Source organism: Barbatula barbatula (genome assembly GCF_947034865.1).
Source record: "Barbatula barbatula genome assembly, chromosome: 5".
NCBI lineage: Eukaryota > Metazoa > Chordata > Actinopteri > Cypriniformes > Nemacheilidae > Barbatula > Barbatula barbatula.
Genome location: NC_136769.1, coordinates 21,175,146 through 21,192,369, shown reverse-complemented (window position 1 = coordinate 21,192,369; position 17,224 = coordinate 21,175,146). Strand labels below are relative to the sequence as shown.

The following is a 17,224-nucleotide window of genomic DNA, read 5'->3' as shown; positions in this document are numbered from 1 at the left end:
ACTGTGACTTAAAGAGACAGTTCATCAGGTTGCTTCAAACCTGCATGACTTTCTTTCTGATGTTGAACACAAAATAAGATATTGTGTAGAATGTGGGAAACCAAACAGTTCTGGGGCACCAGAACTATCATTTGTGGTTGGACTAGATTGATTTCAGATAAACAAGTTGAAACTCTTTCACTTGAGAGAAGACTGGAGCGTTTCCTTGAGTGTTTCTAATCCAGACTTCCACAGCATATGTTACACTAACGATCAACACCTGCTCTTCACGTCTCATGCATGTCACAGGTGAAAACACATTGACAGCCCACAGACATCCTTAAACAGTTCCTGCCTTACCTGCCTGACATATACAATACACGGAAATACCCGGAAGCTAAAAGAAGAGAGAAATTATTGCAACTCTCAATTTCGCCTATGTGACCCTGGACAACAAAACCAATCGTATGGGTCAACACATCACCTGAAACTGAATAAAGAAGTTTCTATTGATGTATGGTTTCTTAGGATAGGACAATATCTGGCAGATATACAACTGTTTAAAACTCTGGAATCTGAGGGTGCAAAAAATGAGAAAATCGCCTTTGAAGTTGTCCATCAGAGACGCTGTAGCAGGCCATCCACTCACAAAAATAAAGTTTTGATATATTTAGGGTAGGAAATTGACAAAATATGTTCATGGAACATGATCTTTACTTAATATACAAAAGATTTTGGCATAAAATACAAATCTAACATTTTGACCCACACAATGCATTTTTGGGTTTTACTTAATTGTCCCCGTGCTACTTAAGACGGGTTTTGTGATCCACTGTCACATATTTGCTTTTTACTTCTAATCAAGATACAGATTTCTTTTTTTCCAAGCAGTCAGTACAACTACATTAATTCACTAAAACATTAAAAACATCAAAACAACACAGAATGCATATAAACTAAAATCCTTGAACACTTTTGAAAGATATTTAATCTACTTTTGACTTTATTCGTAATGTTTAGGGTGGTAAATGGCCTCTGTTTCCACTGAAAAGTGAGGTGTGTAAACAGAAAGATGAAAAGCTGTTATGCTCTATTTACTGTATTGCATAAGGTGGTAAAAGTCAACAGTGCCGCAAATAAAAATCCTCATTAAGCATTTAGTGTTTGTCTATCTATCTATCTCTCTATCTCTCTATCTCTCTCTCTCTCTCTCTCTCTCTCTCTCTCTCTCTCTCTCTCTCTCTCTCTCTCTCTCTCTCTCTCTCTATCATCTATCTATCTATCTATCTATCTATCTATCTCTCTCTCTCTCTCTCTCTCTCTCTCTCTCTCTCTCTCTCTCTCTCTCTCTCTCTCTCTCTCTCTCTATCATCTATCTATCTATCTATCTATCTATCTATCTATCTATCTATCTATCTATCTATCTATCTCTCTATCTCTCTCTCTCTCTCTCTCTCTCTCTCTCTCTCTCTCTCTCTCTCTCTCTATCATCTATCTATCTATCTATCTATCTATCTATCTATCTATCTATCCATCCATCCATCCATCTTTCTATCATGTGGTACTTTTCCGGCTCCTGTTCCCATCTCTCTCATCTTGTAATTTTCTGTCCCTCTCTCCACTGTCCAATCAATATAAAGGACCCTCTCTGGTCCTTACTTTACATTGCTGCATTATTTCTTTATCACATATTTTATACAGTAAATAATAAAATAGGTAGGCCTAATATGCATCTGTTATAAAATTATATTAGGAAATTTGTGCAACTACCATACAAACAATCTTTGAAGCCTGTTTAAATCATGTCAAAATGAAAGGAATATTATTTTAATATTTAAACAATGTCAAAACTACAGCTAATTATGTTTTTCATTTCTTATGTTTGATTTATCGAATAATGTGTTTGATTTATTTATTAAGTCAATAGCAAGTCTGAAGGGTATAATATAAATATGGAGTGAATAACTGACCCAAATGGACCAGCAAAGAATTTGCTGAAAAAACAATCTGGTTATATGTGTATGGCAAACTCTTGCAGTCAATTCTCAAAACTGTGCTTATAGAAAGTATTTCACATGTATTGTGAGATCAATGTCCTGTATCTGAAGATGTCTATCATTACAATAATACCTTCCAAATGTAATTCAGCTGTTATTCATTGCAGAGACTGTGTGAAACAGAGGTCCGTTGTGATGGATGTTACTTTTTCATTATATTCAGAGAACAGGGAGGTCTCTGTATGAATGATTTTAAACCCTTTCACACTCAAAAAATATTTAGGCCTAATAATATAGATTTATGCATTTTGATTGCATTTAGAATTTTCATCCATGTGGATTTCAAATTTTATGTCATTTTTTATATTTTTAGATAAGGGGTCCTCACATATTGTGTAGTCCACAGAAGCGTTCTTGCTCAAGGGGAAAGGCGGGGGGGGGGGTCACGTTTGAATCCTATATAAACTGTGTGGGCAGAAGAGAAGTGGTCCTTTTTTCTGCACCATGCTCATTGCTTATGACAAATACAAAAATACTTTGCAAAGAAACCTCATGCCTCTCTGTGCGTTGCGTTTGTCTGGGCTGACTCACCTAGTTTAAGGAATAAGAAAATTCCACAACAATCTAAATAGCAGACCTGAATATCACAAACTGTTTGTGATATGTATTTGTATGTCATATATAAATGAAACAAGTAATAATGAGATTCATGTAATTGTATCAATAAATCTGTTTGATTCAAATTCATGAGAAACAGGATAAGGTATTCTTAAATAAAAGCTATTTTAAAATGAATTTATACATTTGTATATATTTACTCTTTGACACTCACAATATTATACATCATAATCTTACTACAACGCACAAAAAAGAACATCCAGACCACATCATTTCATATTTGATCAATTTATTCATATTTTACATTAGGCATTTTTGCATTGCAAAAGCGACTAACATTGCCTTATACTTTACATTTGTTTCTGAGTATTTTAAGACATTTAGAAACCTTGGGAGTAACAAAACTTAAAGGTCAGCAATGTGAAAGGCTTACAAGAAAATAAATAGTTTGAAGAAGGAAATATCAGTGTATATAAAATATAAAGCATCGCAATTTCCAGTGCTTGGACATTTGTGACAGCTTGGTTTTATCCAGTTCCATCAGGAGTTTCTAAAATGCTTCAAACGTGTACTTAAGGTCTTTCTGACTGTTAAGATTAAGGGCATAAATGAGTCTGAAAGGCATTCCACATCCAAGGGTAACACTCAGCATGTTTGGCAGAACGTATAAACATTCAACCATACCAACATCTGTAGGTTCGTCTCCAGGATCAACACCTTCTGTCCAAATTACGTAGATTCTTATTGATGCTGTCGGTACTGTACAATCTCAGATTTAGCCTCTTCCCTTTCATAGTCCTGGAGGATAAACAAAGAAGAATACGTTTTTCTCACAGTTTCTCACAGCATTTGTAAAGCATGTTGTTTATATATGTACTATTATTTAAATGTATATTTGTAAAAACCTCAGAAAGCCTTCACAAACCATCCATTTTGCATAACCACTCGTCATTTTAGAAAGAATACAAATAGCCCACATGCTTAGTTGCACAGGTTTCATAAAATGTACTCAACTCACCATGAATGCCCTACAAGTTTGCCAAGGCTACTTTTGAAAACATGCAAGCCAGCAAACCAACCTGAATGCATTGTGATTCTTCCCAGTGTCATTTAGGTTTCTGGACAAATTGAAAATGCAAGCACTGAAAATTATGAGTGATTGTTTACAAGTGATATGCTGGAAAACAAAGCTATTCAATTGCAGCAAATTTAAATATACACATTTTAAGTGTTCCCATTTTATTTAGCGGTTAACTAATTCTTCCCCATTGATCCGGTCATGTAATTTTGGTGATAATTGTAATGCATAATTATAATTCATTAAAATATCAGCATAAATTACATTAATTGAAAGCTGATCTCGATTTGCACCACATTTGAACAAAACAAGAAGGCAAACCCAAACTTCCCACAAAGGGGGACAAACCCAAAAAAGTTACTTAGAATAATAAAATAAACTATAAATCCACAAACTTGGCAACAGGCACAAAGTTAATCCGAACACGAGGGCGGGTATGCAATGCAGACTACGGGAGTACCTACAATGAACCGACAAGGAACAAAGTGGCACTAAGACAATATAAAGGGAAACACTAACTAGGCATGATTACACAGGGAGAGTGACAGGCAGGTGACTGGAATGAAACACTAAGCGGATGCTAACGGGAGAAACAAGGGGACGAGGCTGAAGGAGGTGACACCGGAGAGAGAGCATGGCATTACAAAAAAACAAACAATGCCATGCCCTTTCTCCACATACAACACATGGGTCTGTCATGATCCAGCCACGAGACTCGAAAACCAAGACAAGGAGAGGCAGGATCATGACAGGACCCCCCCACCTTAAAGAACGCCCCAGGCGTTCTCCAAGGGAGCACACTTAACATGACAAGTCTTAACATGATTTATTTCACACTACATTTACAATAGTAGGGTTTCTTTGGCTAAATCCTGTTCTTGTCCTGAAGTGACATTCAACTCTTCCATTTTTTTAAATGAGTATTTTCTTGTTTGATCAAACAGAGCACAAATTATTCTAGCGCCTAAAATAGATTTGAGATATCGGGTTATTAAATATCCATTCTTCAAAGATAAAGCCCTGATCTTTCTCCCTTAGTTTGCTTACTGTTTATTTTACTGTTGGGCCTTTTTAAGGAGACGTTGCATTTATTTTTCTCCAGTTACACAGCGAGAACGAGTCAGTTGTATCTACATTTTAAATCATACATTACTGGTCATTCACAACGGGGTCGTCCACCGATACACCTCTATTGACAAGGCCACTTGCCACTCTACTGCATTCATTTAGGGCTGCGACATGGATTTTAAATGTGGTCATCTGACCCTGTCGTTGTTAACGTCATCGCTCACATTGTAGCCCATTACTATGCCACATTAAACCAGCAAACACATCATGCGAGCACAAACCCAAACACAGACTCAGAATGGTTGACTTCGGTGTGTTGACCCAATGACGCAAAGCTTGAGACATTCAAGGGCAAGGGTTTGTTATGGTGCCATTAACTCACATTGTGTGCAGGTTTATTTTATAGTGTGTGCGGTAGAAGGGCACGTGTGAGAGGAAATGTTGTATGTTGTGATGTCCTGATCTTTTATGTATTGTAGACAATTTAAGATATTTTTCTTAATAATCTTTTAAATAGAAAAAGCCCTACATTAAATGATTCTGGGTATCAGCTCAGAATATTATCTGAAAGTTAAGATGTGCTTCAGGCTAGGTATGTTGACACTTGTATAAGCTGCTTGTGTAATTGGTTGTTTTTGTCATGGCGGCTTCATCTTGCTTGGAGAGTTTTCCTACATGATGAAATTTGTCCCGGTGTGTGAGGGATTAAATATAAACCCTGATGTCTGCCGAGTGTTGAGATCTGTAGGCCCTAGAGAAACAGAAGCCAATCTTTTTCTAGCCGAAGACATCACTGTGTTCTACACTGTTTACAGTAAAGGTTTCTTTGCAGCGATAGAAGCACCGTTTCTGGATGCCCAAGAACCCCTTAGTCAAACATTCTACCTTTTTATAATCCACAAAACCGTTTTTTCACATCCGATAACCTTTTGGAGTAAGAAAGGTTGTTTAGAGGTCAATGGTTTTCATGCGATCATAAAACATGACAAAACCTTACACCGTGTCTACACCAGACGCAACCGACGTGACACGACAAACGGCTTGTTCTTAAAAGAGTTTGTTGTGTCACGTCGTGTCATCGATCACAACAGGTAGCCTACATTTGCATTACAGTGAACACTAGCGACAGGAAGTGGGCGCGTCTAGCGACATGACAAAGTTGAGAATTGCTCAACTTTATGCAAATTATGTGATTATTTAAGGAGGGACCACCAATGGCCATTTGTCGAACTACATTTTCTCATCACATGTCGGCTCATACAGGCATTTATTTTCAACAAAATGAAGAAAATGTTTGAAAATGGCTAACAGGTGTTTAATAATAAAGTGTACGGTGAGATCAGGGGTAGCAGAGAGGTCTTTATCATCCCAATTAGTTGGCATACATTAAATACATATTATACACTCTATTGTAAAATGTATAGTGCAAAATTTCTTTTTTTACTTTGCTGTGTCGAAACGGAATGAAGTCATTGAGCTCCTCAATGTCAATCTGATTGAGGTGGTCAAACAAATGAAGGAAGGCGAGGATTACTTTCCAATCAAATGAAAGAAGGCGGGATTTGCTGTATGGACAGAGGCCACATGCGTGAAAGAGCCAGATCATGTAGGTAGCTAAATGTTTAATGTTTGACAACTGTATTGTCACGATCGTCAGCTGGAGTGCCCATGATAGCACTCCACTCAGGACTCTGGCATTTTGTGTCCATTCCCATTTCCAACTCCATTTCACATAATCCCATGCTAACCACCACCAGGTGTTCCCCATTACCACTCCTCTATATATACTGTGTTTGGACTCTCAATCATTGCGAAGTCTTGTTCAGCCAGTCTGACATTTCTGAGCGTTTCCATGTATTTATTCCTTCCGTGTATTATCTTGGACTGTTGATATTGACTGTGATTCTCTGCTGCCTGCCCCGACCTCTGCTTGTGACTGTTGATGATTTTTGGATATCCCTTGACATACCTGACGCATTTGTTGATTTCTGCCTGTTTGACCATTCTGTACAATAAATACTGCAAATGGATCCTCAGCCTTCTGGTGGTTCATTACATGTATCACCATATAAATGTTAGGGCTGTTCGCATGTTGCATGCAAAAAACACTGGCTGCGTTGTTTTATCCATCTTTCTGGTGCTTGGGAGTTTGCGCTCCCTTTGAATCTGCCGTTATTTGAATGTGATTTACACGCATGAACATTAAAATAACAAAGCTGAGTAAACAACTGATGTCCAGTAATGTACAACGTGGTCGCGAACAGACGGAGGGGCCGGTTAAAAGTTTTTGCAAATGTGCCCGGACCTGACTTGTTAAGCCACTGATGTGTAATAAAATGTGTATTTTGATGGTTGCATTTTTAACATTTGCATAAATGTATACTGCTTCAGTATTACATGATTACAAAACACATATAAACTACACAGAATTTGCAAGCAACACACCATTATTCTGAGACTTCTGACAGTGACCCTTTGCATTTAATCTTTATGTCTACTGTTGTGTTGTTATTTTATTTGTCTTGCTGTTGTGATAGACCCTGAGGACTGCAGTAGAGAGGAGAGGTATATTAAGGTTATTAAGGTTTTACAGCGAGCTGTGTTCATTCACTGGAACTGAAAAATTGCCCTGTGAGCTCCAACCCAAATCAAAGACATCAGCCGTACCTTAGTCCTGGTTACACAGTTCTATTCCTGTCAAACCACTATTTGCTTCATATGAAGACAGAAAGGTAAACAAGGCCAAATGATAAAAAAGATATGTAAATTATATTTGTGATTGTATCTCATGACTATTGATAGCAGATCTTACAGTATTGCTGTGAACTCATTTGAGTTGGGAGAAGAATCAATTCCACGAGTTTATGTGTTATTCCTGTAGCATCCGGCTGCTGTGGGACCATTCAATTCACACATCTGCAGGCTATGTTCTCAAACCTCACTGATAATAGCACTCCTGCTGTCTCTAAGCCTTTAAACAGGCTGACATCCAGATTTGTGATTGACAACGGCTGATTCAAACCTCCTGGAACTACCAATCCCATGCTTAAATCATGAAACAATATTCATACGGCATATTGCAGGAACGTTGCATTTACATTACTTCTTTAAATTGGTTTCAATTATATCCTCAGGTCATTCTTTCAAATGTAACTTCCAAGTTCTTCCAAGGATTATGTTGTTACCAAGACAACAAGATGAAGTTGGAGCTCATGGGCAAAGGTCTGCACTTGAGGAATCAAAGAAACCATGCATTTCAGTAACATGTGCACATTAGATTGTCACATGCGAGATACATCCCTAAAAATACATGTACATGTGCACTCAATGTTTGGATATACTGAATTTATTCATATGGATATATTCTGGACCTGAATTGTAGATATTTTCACCACCATAGGATTCACCACTCTATATTTTCAATAAATGCTGAACAACTTAACATTTATGATTCAATGAAAACAACGTACCTGACTTAAACTGGTTAGTGAAGATCCACGTTTCAGTATTCCAACTGAAGCGATGCCTTTGCAAAGTGACCTACATGCAATGATCTGCTCTTATAACCTGTTGTGTAACTGATGATATAGAAAGCAGTTGCTTTTTATATCATTTATATGTCTCATATGACATCATCTGTTCTTAAGGCCTAAATTAGTTGAATCAAAGTGACAACCATCAGTGCTTCAAAGGGATTGAGAGGATTTTTTTTCTTCCTGTTATAATTGTTAAGCTCGACAGAATTTGTGTCGTGATGTGTGTTACAAAAATGATTTATTTCTCGATTAAAAAAAGATGAGTACAATACATTTTAAATCAAATAATCTTGAATAATATTCGGTTAAAATCTGCTTTATGTCGTCCAGATCAGTGCTTCAAAAGTGGGGATATTCTAAAAGGATGAACTTTAGTTGTTGAATTGTTTCTGAGAAAATGAATATGCCATAAATACATTACTTTATTCATGTTGTGAATAAATAAATCTTTTAATAAAATAAATAACATTGAATAGGATTTGAATAATTGATAGTGTAAGGTGAATGTTGTTTCATGGGGCCTTAGGCTGGAAACTGTGTAAACATCAAATAGAAGATCATGAGATGGAAAAATGGAAAGAGAAATGCTTGACTGAGACACGAGAGGTAAATCCCGGTCCAGTCTATTAGTTGCATGGAAAACAAACACACCGAAACGACCCTTCATTCTGTTGTGAACCCCTTCACCACATTGGCCAAACGCTTTCCTCCATCGAGGGCACCATGACCTACAATAACTGATGAGGGTAAATAAACTCTAATGCACACACGTGTGGCTGTGATCTTAAAGACACGCTGAAGGGCTTCCTTTTTCCAGACGAGAGTGTTTGGTTTCCAGGAAACACTTTCTTTTCACAGTTCACTACCTTCCACAGCCAACAAACCACAGAGGTGCAAGGGTTTACACACACGAGCAAACAGCAGAAGCACACGTGTAGATGGAGCTTCATACGGCAATGTGAATTTGTTCATAATATATTTAGTTTATAAATAAAAACATGTAAATTGGCTGACATTCTTTTTATTGCATATACAGGTATGTGAAACTTTGGTTTCTGGAGAATGATGGAAAATAGTTTGAAATGAATACTTTAGATTTCCTTTTAGATTAAATTCGTACGATTAAACCATCAGAAGATCCTGTTCTCCAGCATGTTGAATGAACTGATGACATGTTTCTTCTGTCCACATGTTTGTTTCTGTCTCACAGAACAGTCCAGTGCCCTGATGCTTTCGGACACAAATCTCCAGTTAGACCGAGTATCTGAAACTAGGTCAGAGTTCAGGAAGTTCTTGTTTGCAAATAAGAGTTTTCATGTTAATATTTTGGATGATTCATGTAGGTCAGGGGCCGACTGACAAACTCAAGCCCCTCGTCTATTTCTGCCGTAAGCCAGATGATGAGTCAGCGGTGTTAATGATGATGTGCACAGTGTTCTCATTACCTCAAATTATCATCAGTGTGATGTCCTACTCTACTACTATAGTTGTGGATCATGGTCAAATATGAGGGTTAGCCTTCCCACACCATGATCGCCTGTAATTCATGACTGAATAACGTTGCTGATATCTGCGGTCCTGAGGGCTTCTCTTTTATTAGCTTTGGACTTCCTTCAAAACACTGATGTATATGATTGACCTCTTCAACACTTCACAACTGATCTGTTATCAACTCATGCAGGACAATAAAAATGCAGATGCAAGTGAGAGTAGCATCACTGTGACACATCTGGGTCAATGTGTCACGTCAGCTGAAGCTGGTTCTCAGTCAGCACTGGTGATGTTAATGAAACATAAAAGTAGGGTTGTTCAGATACTGATACTAGTATCGGAAATGCCACCGATACCACATACAATTCTGGTATCGATATTGGCAAGAACTTGAATCCATTTACCGATCCGATACCATTTTCTTAAATAGGACCTACGTAGTTATGCCCGCTAGCATTGCTTAATGCTGCAAATGGTAAATCACTTTTTCGCTGCTTAGAATGCAAACACAGGAAGTTTAGCTGTGTCATCACAAGCAACCGTTTAGAGCAAGAAAGAAGAAATGAAAACATGCTAGCAGTATGTCCCCTGTTTGCCAGTATTTCACAGAGTGGTACAACCAGCCAGAAAAAAAAATCTGAATATTACTGTCAAATGTCTGTCAGATAATAAAAATACTCTAGTTTACTGTATGTGTTTTTTTATGTTTTATTAAGCGATATGTCTGAAAAACACCATAATATAATTATATCAATTCACACAGGGCTAGAAGTATATTCAGCTGTATACAGATACACACCCAGGTATCGGATCAGTTCTCGGTATTGGCCGAACCCGGAGCCCAGGTATCGGAATCTGTATTTGGAAGGGAAAAGGGGTATCGGAACATCTCTACATTTACACGAAGAACTGTCCAGTCCTTTTAGGAGGTTGTGAATTTGTGTGTATTTGTATGATGTGAATAAGGAAAATTCTATAATGAATGCCCACCCCTAAATCATACTGTCAATGGTGCAAAAGCAGATCATTCTAAATGCTAATTTACACGGATCAAACAAATGTCAGCAAACACAAAGAAATTGAAACACCAACAAAAACCAACATTCAAAATTCTCAATGACATGTATCCAACAAACCACTACATTTTAAATACTCAATGACATTGATCCAACAAACACCAACTCCAACAAACCACTACATTTTAAATACTCAATGACATTGATCCAACAAACACCAACTCCAACAAACACCGACATTTTAAATAGTCAATGACATTGATCCAACAAACACCAACTCCAACAAACACCAACATTTTAAATACTCAATGACATTGATCCAACAAACACCGACATTCTAAATACTCAATGACATTGATCCAACAAACACCAAGATTCTAAATTTGCAACTACATTGAGTATTTAGAATGTCAGTGTTTGTTGGAACAATGACATTGATCCGACAAACACCAACAACTAGAAAAAGATTAACAGTGCAGAATGTTTCTTTTTCATGGCAGTTCACTGGAATTGTACTCCAGGCAGATTGTAGATTCAGAGCTGACCTCTTTCTTTTCATCTGATCCAATAAAGAACCGGTGGCTGTGATAATCATTGGATACCGTGCACTAATGTTCACACATTCAAGAAAGGTGAACGTGTGATAATGGCTCACATTTAGCTCTGAAAATAACCCTCTCATAATACACTGTATGATCAGAAGCTTCATTTCTGTTCAGACTGAGGTACAGCGCATATGAATTAAAGCTCCAAACTCTGGAACATATTAACATTTCTATTTTATTAGCGTCATTAAAATGCAAATTGTTTGCAAGAACGTGCATTTCATCTGCAAGATCAGTTCAACGTTCACAGTTCAATGACACTTGCAAACCTACTGGAACAGAAAATCAAATGGGTAACCCATAGAAACTTAAAAAGGGCTTTTTCTCAGCCTCCTGAACATTTCTGAATCATTCAGATACTGGGAATCTTTCATTTCCATCTCTGTTCACTCAGTCTGATAATAAAATGTTAGTGCTCCATTATAGGAAACGTGATGCATGTTAGAAACACACAACCGTTTTAATGATCTATTCCAAATAGAATAGAATAAATGAATCATGGTTTAAGACAGCATATTAGTAGTCTCCACCAGTGCAATTGTAGGCTCTGAAGCTGAAAGACATGAAAGAACTGCGAGCTTCTTACATGTTTGAGGAAAAAACATGTTCACAAATGAGTGCTCGGGGAACTCAATATCAGTTATCAGGGCTCTACAGAGTGAGCATTTCATTAGCATGTACGATGGCACGTGACCTGTGAGCAACATTATCACAGTGTGTGAATGTGGTAGAGGATGTGGACCCACCACTGCGAGTGAATGTAAATGGTTCATGATTGAAATTCATAAGATTCATGAAAAATGTTCGGTTACATATATGGGTGAATTACATGACACCTGTCAGGACCATATTCAGGTCGAACCAAAATAAAATCAAATAAACATTCTGCTTGTGCAGAATGTCCATGGGAAACAGGCCTGTAAAAAATTCTGCACAAGCACCAATACAAATAATACAAACTTCAAAGCTGCATGGTTTGCAGTGTTGCAGTAAATGTAAATGTAAATGTTAACATATTTATATTGAATTACGTATTCATTATTACTTCTTGTAGTGTTATATGCTATTAAACATGACATAATATCTCATTGACTATATTTTGAGGTTCAATGTACACAAACATTGTGTAAGATGTCATTGCAAACAATATTAATGAAATATAAATGCTCATAAAAACAGACAGCATCTTCTGTATGCACATTATAATTCTTTATTTCTTTTTTATTTTGGTTCGGCCTGAATATAGTCCTGACAGGTATCATGTAATTCACCCATATATGTAACCGAACATTTGTCATGAATCTCATGAATTTCAAGGATGCTCCTATGCGACTGAGATTTGGGTTTAAAGTCTGCATGCCTTAAATGAGGTAAAAACAATTTCCAGACGTCAGATAATAACAGGGAGACAACCGTAATATTTTCTTTTTTTAAAGACAGTTAAGCAGATGTTTATGAAAAACAGTCCATACAAAATAAATCTGGAAAACCTTGTCTAAACCCATCTGTAACCAATGCACGTGAAGAGCAAAAGCATGACAGGTCTTCACAACATCAGCTCTCTTTAAAGAGCGTGTATGTGTTCTGCATGCTACACTGCCGAAAAGATGATTGGTCAGCGGGTTAACAATATGAGTTGCTGTTGGAAGCTGATTGGCTGAGAGCAGAAGAGGGGACGGAGTCTCTACAATTGAGAAAATCCATAAATAGGGCACAAGAACACACCACGCACAGATGCAGCCGCAAGAGCTTCCCATTCAACATCTCATATAAGACTGTCAGTACTAGCGATCCAGTGTGTTTTCAGAAGCAATACTAGAAAGAAGAAGAGTCCAAGACTTTCACAGGGAGCTTCTGTGTTTAAAAAAACAAGCAACTGGGATTTAGAAGCATGTCTCTGGACGTAAAAGAGAACAAACAAGTGCGTTTGGTGTTCATGGGTGCTGCCGGCGTGGGAAAGACAGCTCTTATTAGATGCTTCCTTCAGGACACCTTTGAGCCCAAACATCGACGCACGGTGGAGGAGCTTCACAGCAAAGAGTACGAGGTGGCCGGGGTGAAAGTCACCATCCACATCATGGACACAAGTGGCAGTTATTCCTTCCCAGCCATGCGTAAGCTCTCCATCCAAAACGGCGACGCTTTCGCCCTGGTCTATTCGGTGGATGACCCTGAATCGCTTGAAGCCGTCAAGAGCCTGCGTGAGGAAATCCTGGAGGTCAAGGAGGACAAGTCCACACCCATCGTGGTGGTGGGCAACAAGAAAGACCGGCTGCAGGAGCGAAGGGTGTCTGCGGATGACGTCCTGGCCATGGTGGAGCTGGACTGGAACAACTGTTTCCTGGAGGCCTCGGCCAAAGAAAACGACAACGTGATGGAGGTGTTCAGAGAGCTGCTCCAGCAAGCCAACCTCCCGAGCCGTCTGAGCCCGGCTCTGCGCCACCGCAGAGAGACATTTCCCAAGGACACTGGGGTACGGCCGCCCATGAACAAAACCAACAGTTGCTCGATTTCTTAAAGTCGGCAAGAAAAAGCAGGCAGAGGAAGGCTTGGGTAGAGCCATTTCTCAACGCTCACGTTGAGGCAAAAGAAGATGTGAATGGCTTTTTGAAGCCACGGATTGATGGTTTTGTTTCATGACAACTCCTTATAATCCTGCTCCGAAATCAGCATCATCTTCTTTCCCAGCGATAAAGGGAAACTGATAACCGAGAAGAGGGAAAAGGATTGAGTTTGCAGAATGTGTTTTGACAGTGGTGTCGAGTTCCTGAAGTTCAGTTGTGTGATCTGTGTTAAGAGTTACTGCAAAACGTGTTCGCCATTTCATTATTGTAATATCGTAGTATTAATGTTCGTTCACAGAATGAAAGACACATTAATTGGTTTACAAGTCATTGTGCGTATTAAAGCTATTGTGTTTATTGTTGGACCGTAAGAATCCATTCATGCACTTTTATGTCAAAAACATGTAAGTAATATGTTGCACTGATATTTTTTATTTTGTTTTTGGTATATTGATCAACAAAAAAATTAAATAAATGGAAAATCAAAAGCGTTCTGACAGCAGATTCACAGAAGAGCTCGTGTAATTCTTTACACACACCAATGCATTTTTGTATTAATATTTGTCTTAGAATTGATCATAATTGTAAATTGACACAGATGGAAGAACTAGGACTTTAAAATATTATTGTAAAGCCATGATATACATGAATAAAATACAAACTATTTTGTAAAAAAATAAATAAGACATTTTATTTTAAAATGGTCATTATCTCAACTAGATTCACGAGGTGCATCGTGGGATCTTTTTTCAACATTATTAGACTTTATGATGTATGTTGGATGTGTTTTCTTCACGATGCAGACCAATGTATGCTTTTAAAAATACATTTATTTGATAAAATGTACTTTTCATACACAGGCACCATATATGTTTGTTTCATAAATGTGCTTACATTTTAAAGATAGATGAGCAGTTTTTTAAAGTGATAAAACAAATTAACTCAATATTAAGGAAAGTTAACCATGGTTTTATTAGAATAAAAAATATTTATAGGGATACTTAACCCAAAAATGACAATGCTGTCATCATTTCCTCTCCTTCCAGTTGTTCCAAATGTGTATAAATGTCTTTGTTCTGATGAACACAGAGAAAGATATTCAGAAGAATGCGTGTAACCAAACAGATCTTGACTGCTGTTGCCTCCCATAGTTTTTTGTTCTGAACACAACAGAATTTTTCCTACTATGGGAGTCAATCTGTTTGGTAATAAGCATTCTTCCAAATATCTTTCTCTGTGTTCATCAGAACAAAGACAACTCGAAGGAGTAACTGATGACCGAATTTTCATTTTTGGGTGAACTATCCCTTTATCGTGATTGCATTTGGCAGATGGTTACATTTGTATTATCTTTTGGTACACTACAAATACAATTGTTAAACTGTGGTTGTGTGGTGAAACCTTGCAATATTTGTGTTTACTATGGTTTTACTACAAATTATTTAAAGAAGTCACTGGAATTAAACCATTATTAGAGTAATTGTGTTAATGTCACAGACTATGAAAAGAAATGTAGTAATTTATACTTTTTAAGAGAGATGCGTTCTAAGAAATTCAAGCCTAACCCCACATTACAGTACTAGAAGAGCTGTCTCATACCGCCACCCTGTGGTGAACAAGCCAAACATTCTTTCGTTATAAGCTCCATGTATTACAGCTACACTATAGTGAACAATAGAGCAAAGAGGAAATAACTGTGATAACAACATGCATATTGTCTTCTCAGGATGTAAACGAGTTCCTATAAAACATGCTTTTCATTCAATGGCCCTTTGAATGGAAATGTTAGAGCTGGTTTACACATTTTGATGAGTAATCAATCATGCATAAGTATATCTATAAATAAATAAATGAAATTCTTTAAAGGACATTTCTCTTGACATCCCAGTTCAGCACTATTTTATCTACACAGATTGATTCACCATATTATGTATAGGTCCCAAACTGTCTCCAAAAAGCACATACGTCCATCACAAAAGCCATGAAGTGGGTTGTTTTGGATTCAGTTTTGCACAGTGAACTCAAAATATGAATCATTTTCGAACACGCAAGACTGTCACTTCATTTATTAACCCATTAGAGTCATTCGCATTACTTTAATGGATCTATACTGTATGTGCTTCAGTAATTGAGAAAGTGATGGATATTAAGAATAGTTTGGGTGAACTATTCGTTTATTATAATAACTTGTAGATTCTCACTCAGCAACAACCACCACCAAATGTTTTATATACAGTAGCTGCTTGTAAGATTTGCATAACGTGGAAGATGAGTTTTAAAATTCCGTTTATCAATATTCCTGGATTGTATTTAGCCGGTTATCTCAAACGGGTCAAAAGAACCCCTCTTAGTAGATTTACCTGAGTATTGCATGGTGTATTTTCATTGATATGTTGACAGCAAGATGCAGCGCAATACAAACGTCTGATTTGACTGCTCAAATACAGCCTCATTTTCATCCTCCATACTGACTAACATTAATCATTGATCTTATTTTGAGGAAACTAGACAAACGCGACACAAAGTTGAGCCAATCATAATGCCACCAAACACCTTCCTACATGAAATTAATAGTTTCCCAAAATGTGCACCTGCTGATACAGTTGTCTCTGTATGCACACACTTGAAGCATTTCCCCTTTCATACGAAAAGTAGAAACAAGGTGTATTGTTTCCTGAGGCCAAAAGTGGGAAGTGACCTGCAAGTCTAGTTCCTCATTGGGTCTTGTTTAAACACACAGCTGTCTTACATCAGACCAAACTGAGAGTCGTCCACAGACGACTGCTGCTGGTCTCTCCGATAAAAGATGACATTTCTGTCACAACTCTTCACAATCGCAGGTATGTTTCTTCGACATCTGACTGTTTTCGACATCTGACACTTCGCTTCTCTCTTGTGTATTTTGTAGATTTGTTAGGGACCCTTGACTTGGTCTAAGCTCCTCAGTGCCGTCTGACTAAACCTGAGGAGTTTAGAGCAAGTAAAGGGTTCTTTACCAACTCAACCCCTCAAGAGCGCTGATGATCTCATCGTGATGAAACTTAACTGGATCCGGTACATCAACACCTGATTCATTTAAAAAACTAAATAATGAAAGACAATCCTAAGAGTGTATTTGTCAGGGATAGCATGCTATGAATTGTAAAATGTGGTATTATTTCTTCTGCAATATTCTTTAATAAAAGCACTAATATATTTGTGAATGTATTTTGTGAATATTATGCCGGTATGGCTTTAGCAGTGCACCATACTTTACGTAACCATGGTTTGAA

At 37.6% G+C, this 17,224-nt stretch overlaps 1 protein-coding gene across 1 annotated transcript; it reads left to right on the top strand.

Annotated features, from left to right (window-relative positions):
* Positions 1 to 13,126: 13,126 nt before the first annotated feature.
* On the top strand, positions 13,127 to 14,402 carry rasd4 (rasd family member 4). Its single transcript, XM_079455876.1, has one exon. The coding sequence runs from the start codon at positions 13,280 to 13,282 to the stop codon at positions 13,904 to 13,906; it is 627 nt and encodes a 208-aa protein (XP_079312002.1). The 5' UTR covers positions 13,127 to 13,279; the 3' UTR covers positions 13,907 to 14,402.
* The last annotated feature ends 2,822 nt before the right edge of the window (positions 14,403 to 17,224 follow it).

Coding starts and splice junctions, on each gene's coding strand:
- rasd4 (XM_079455876.1), top strand. CDS start 13,280: ATGTCTCTGGACGTAAAAGAGAACAAACAAGTGCGTTTGGTGTTCATG.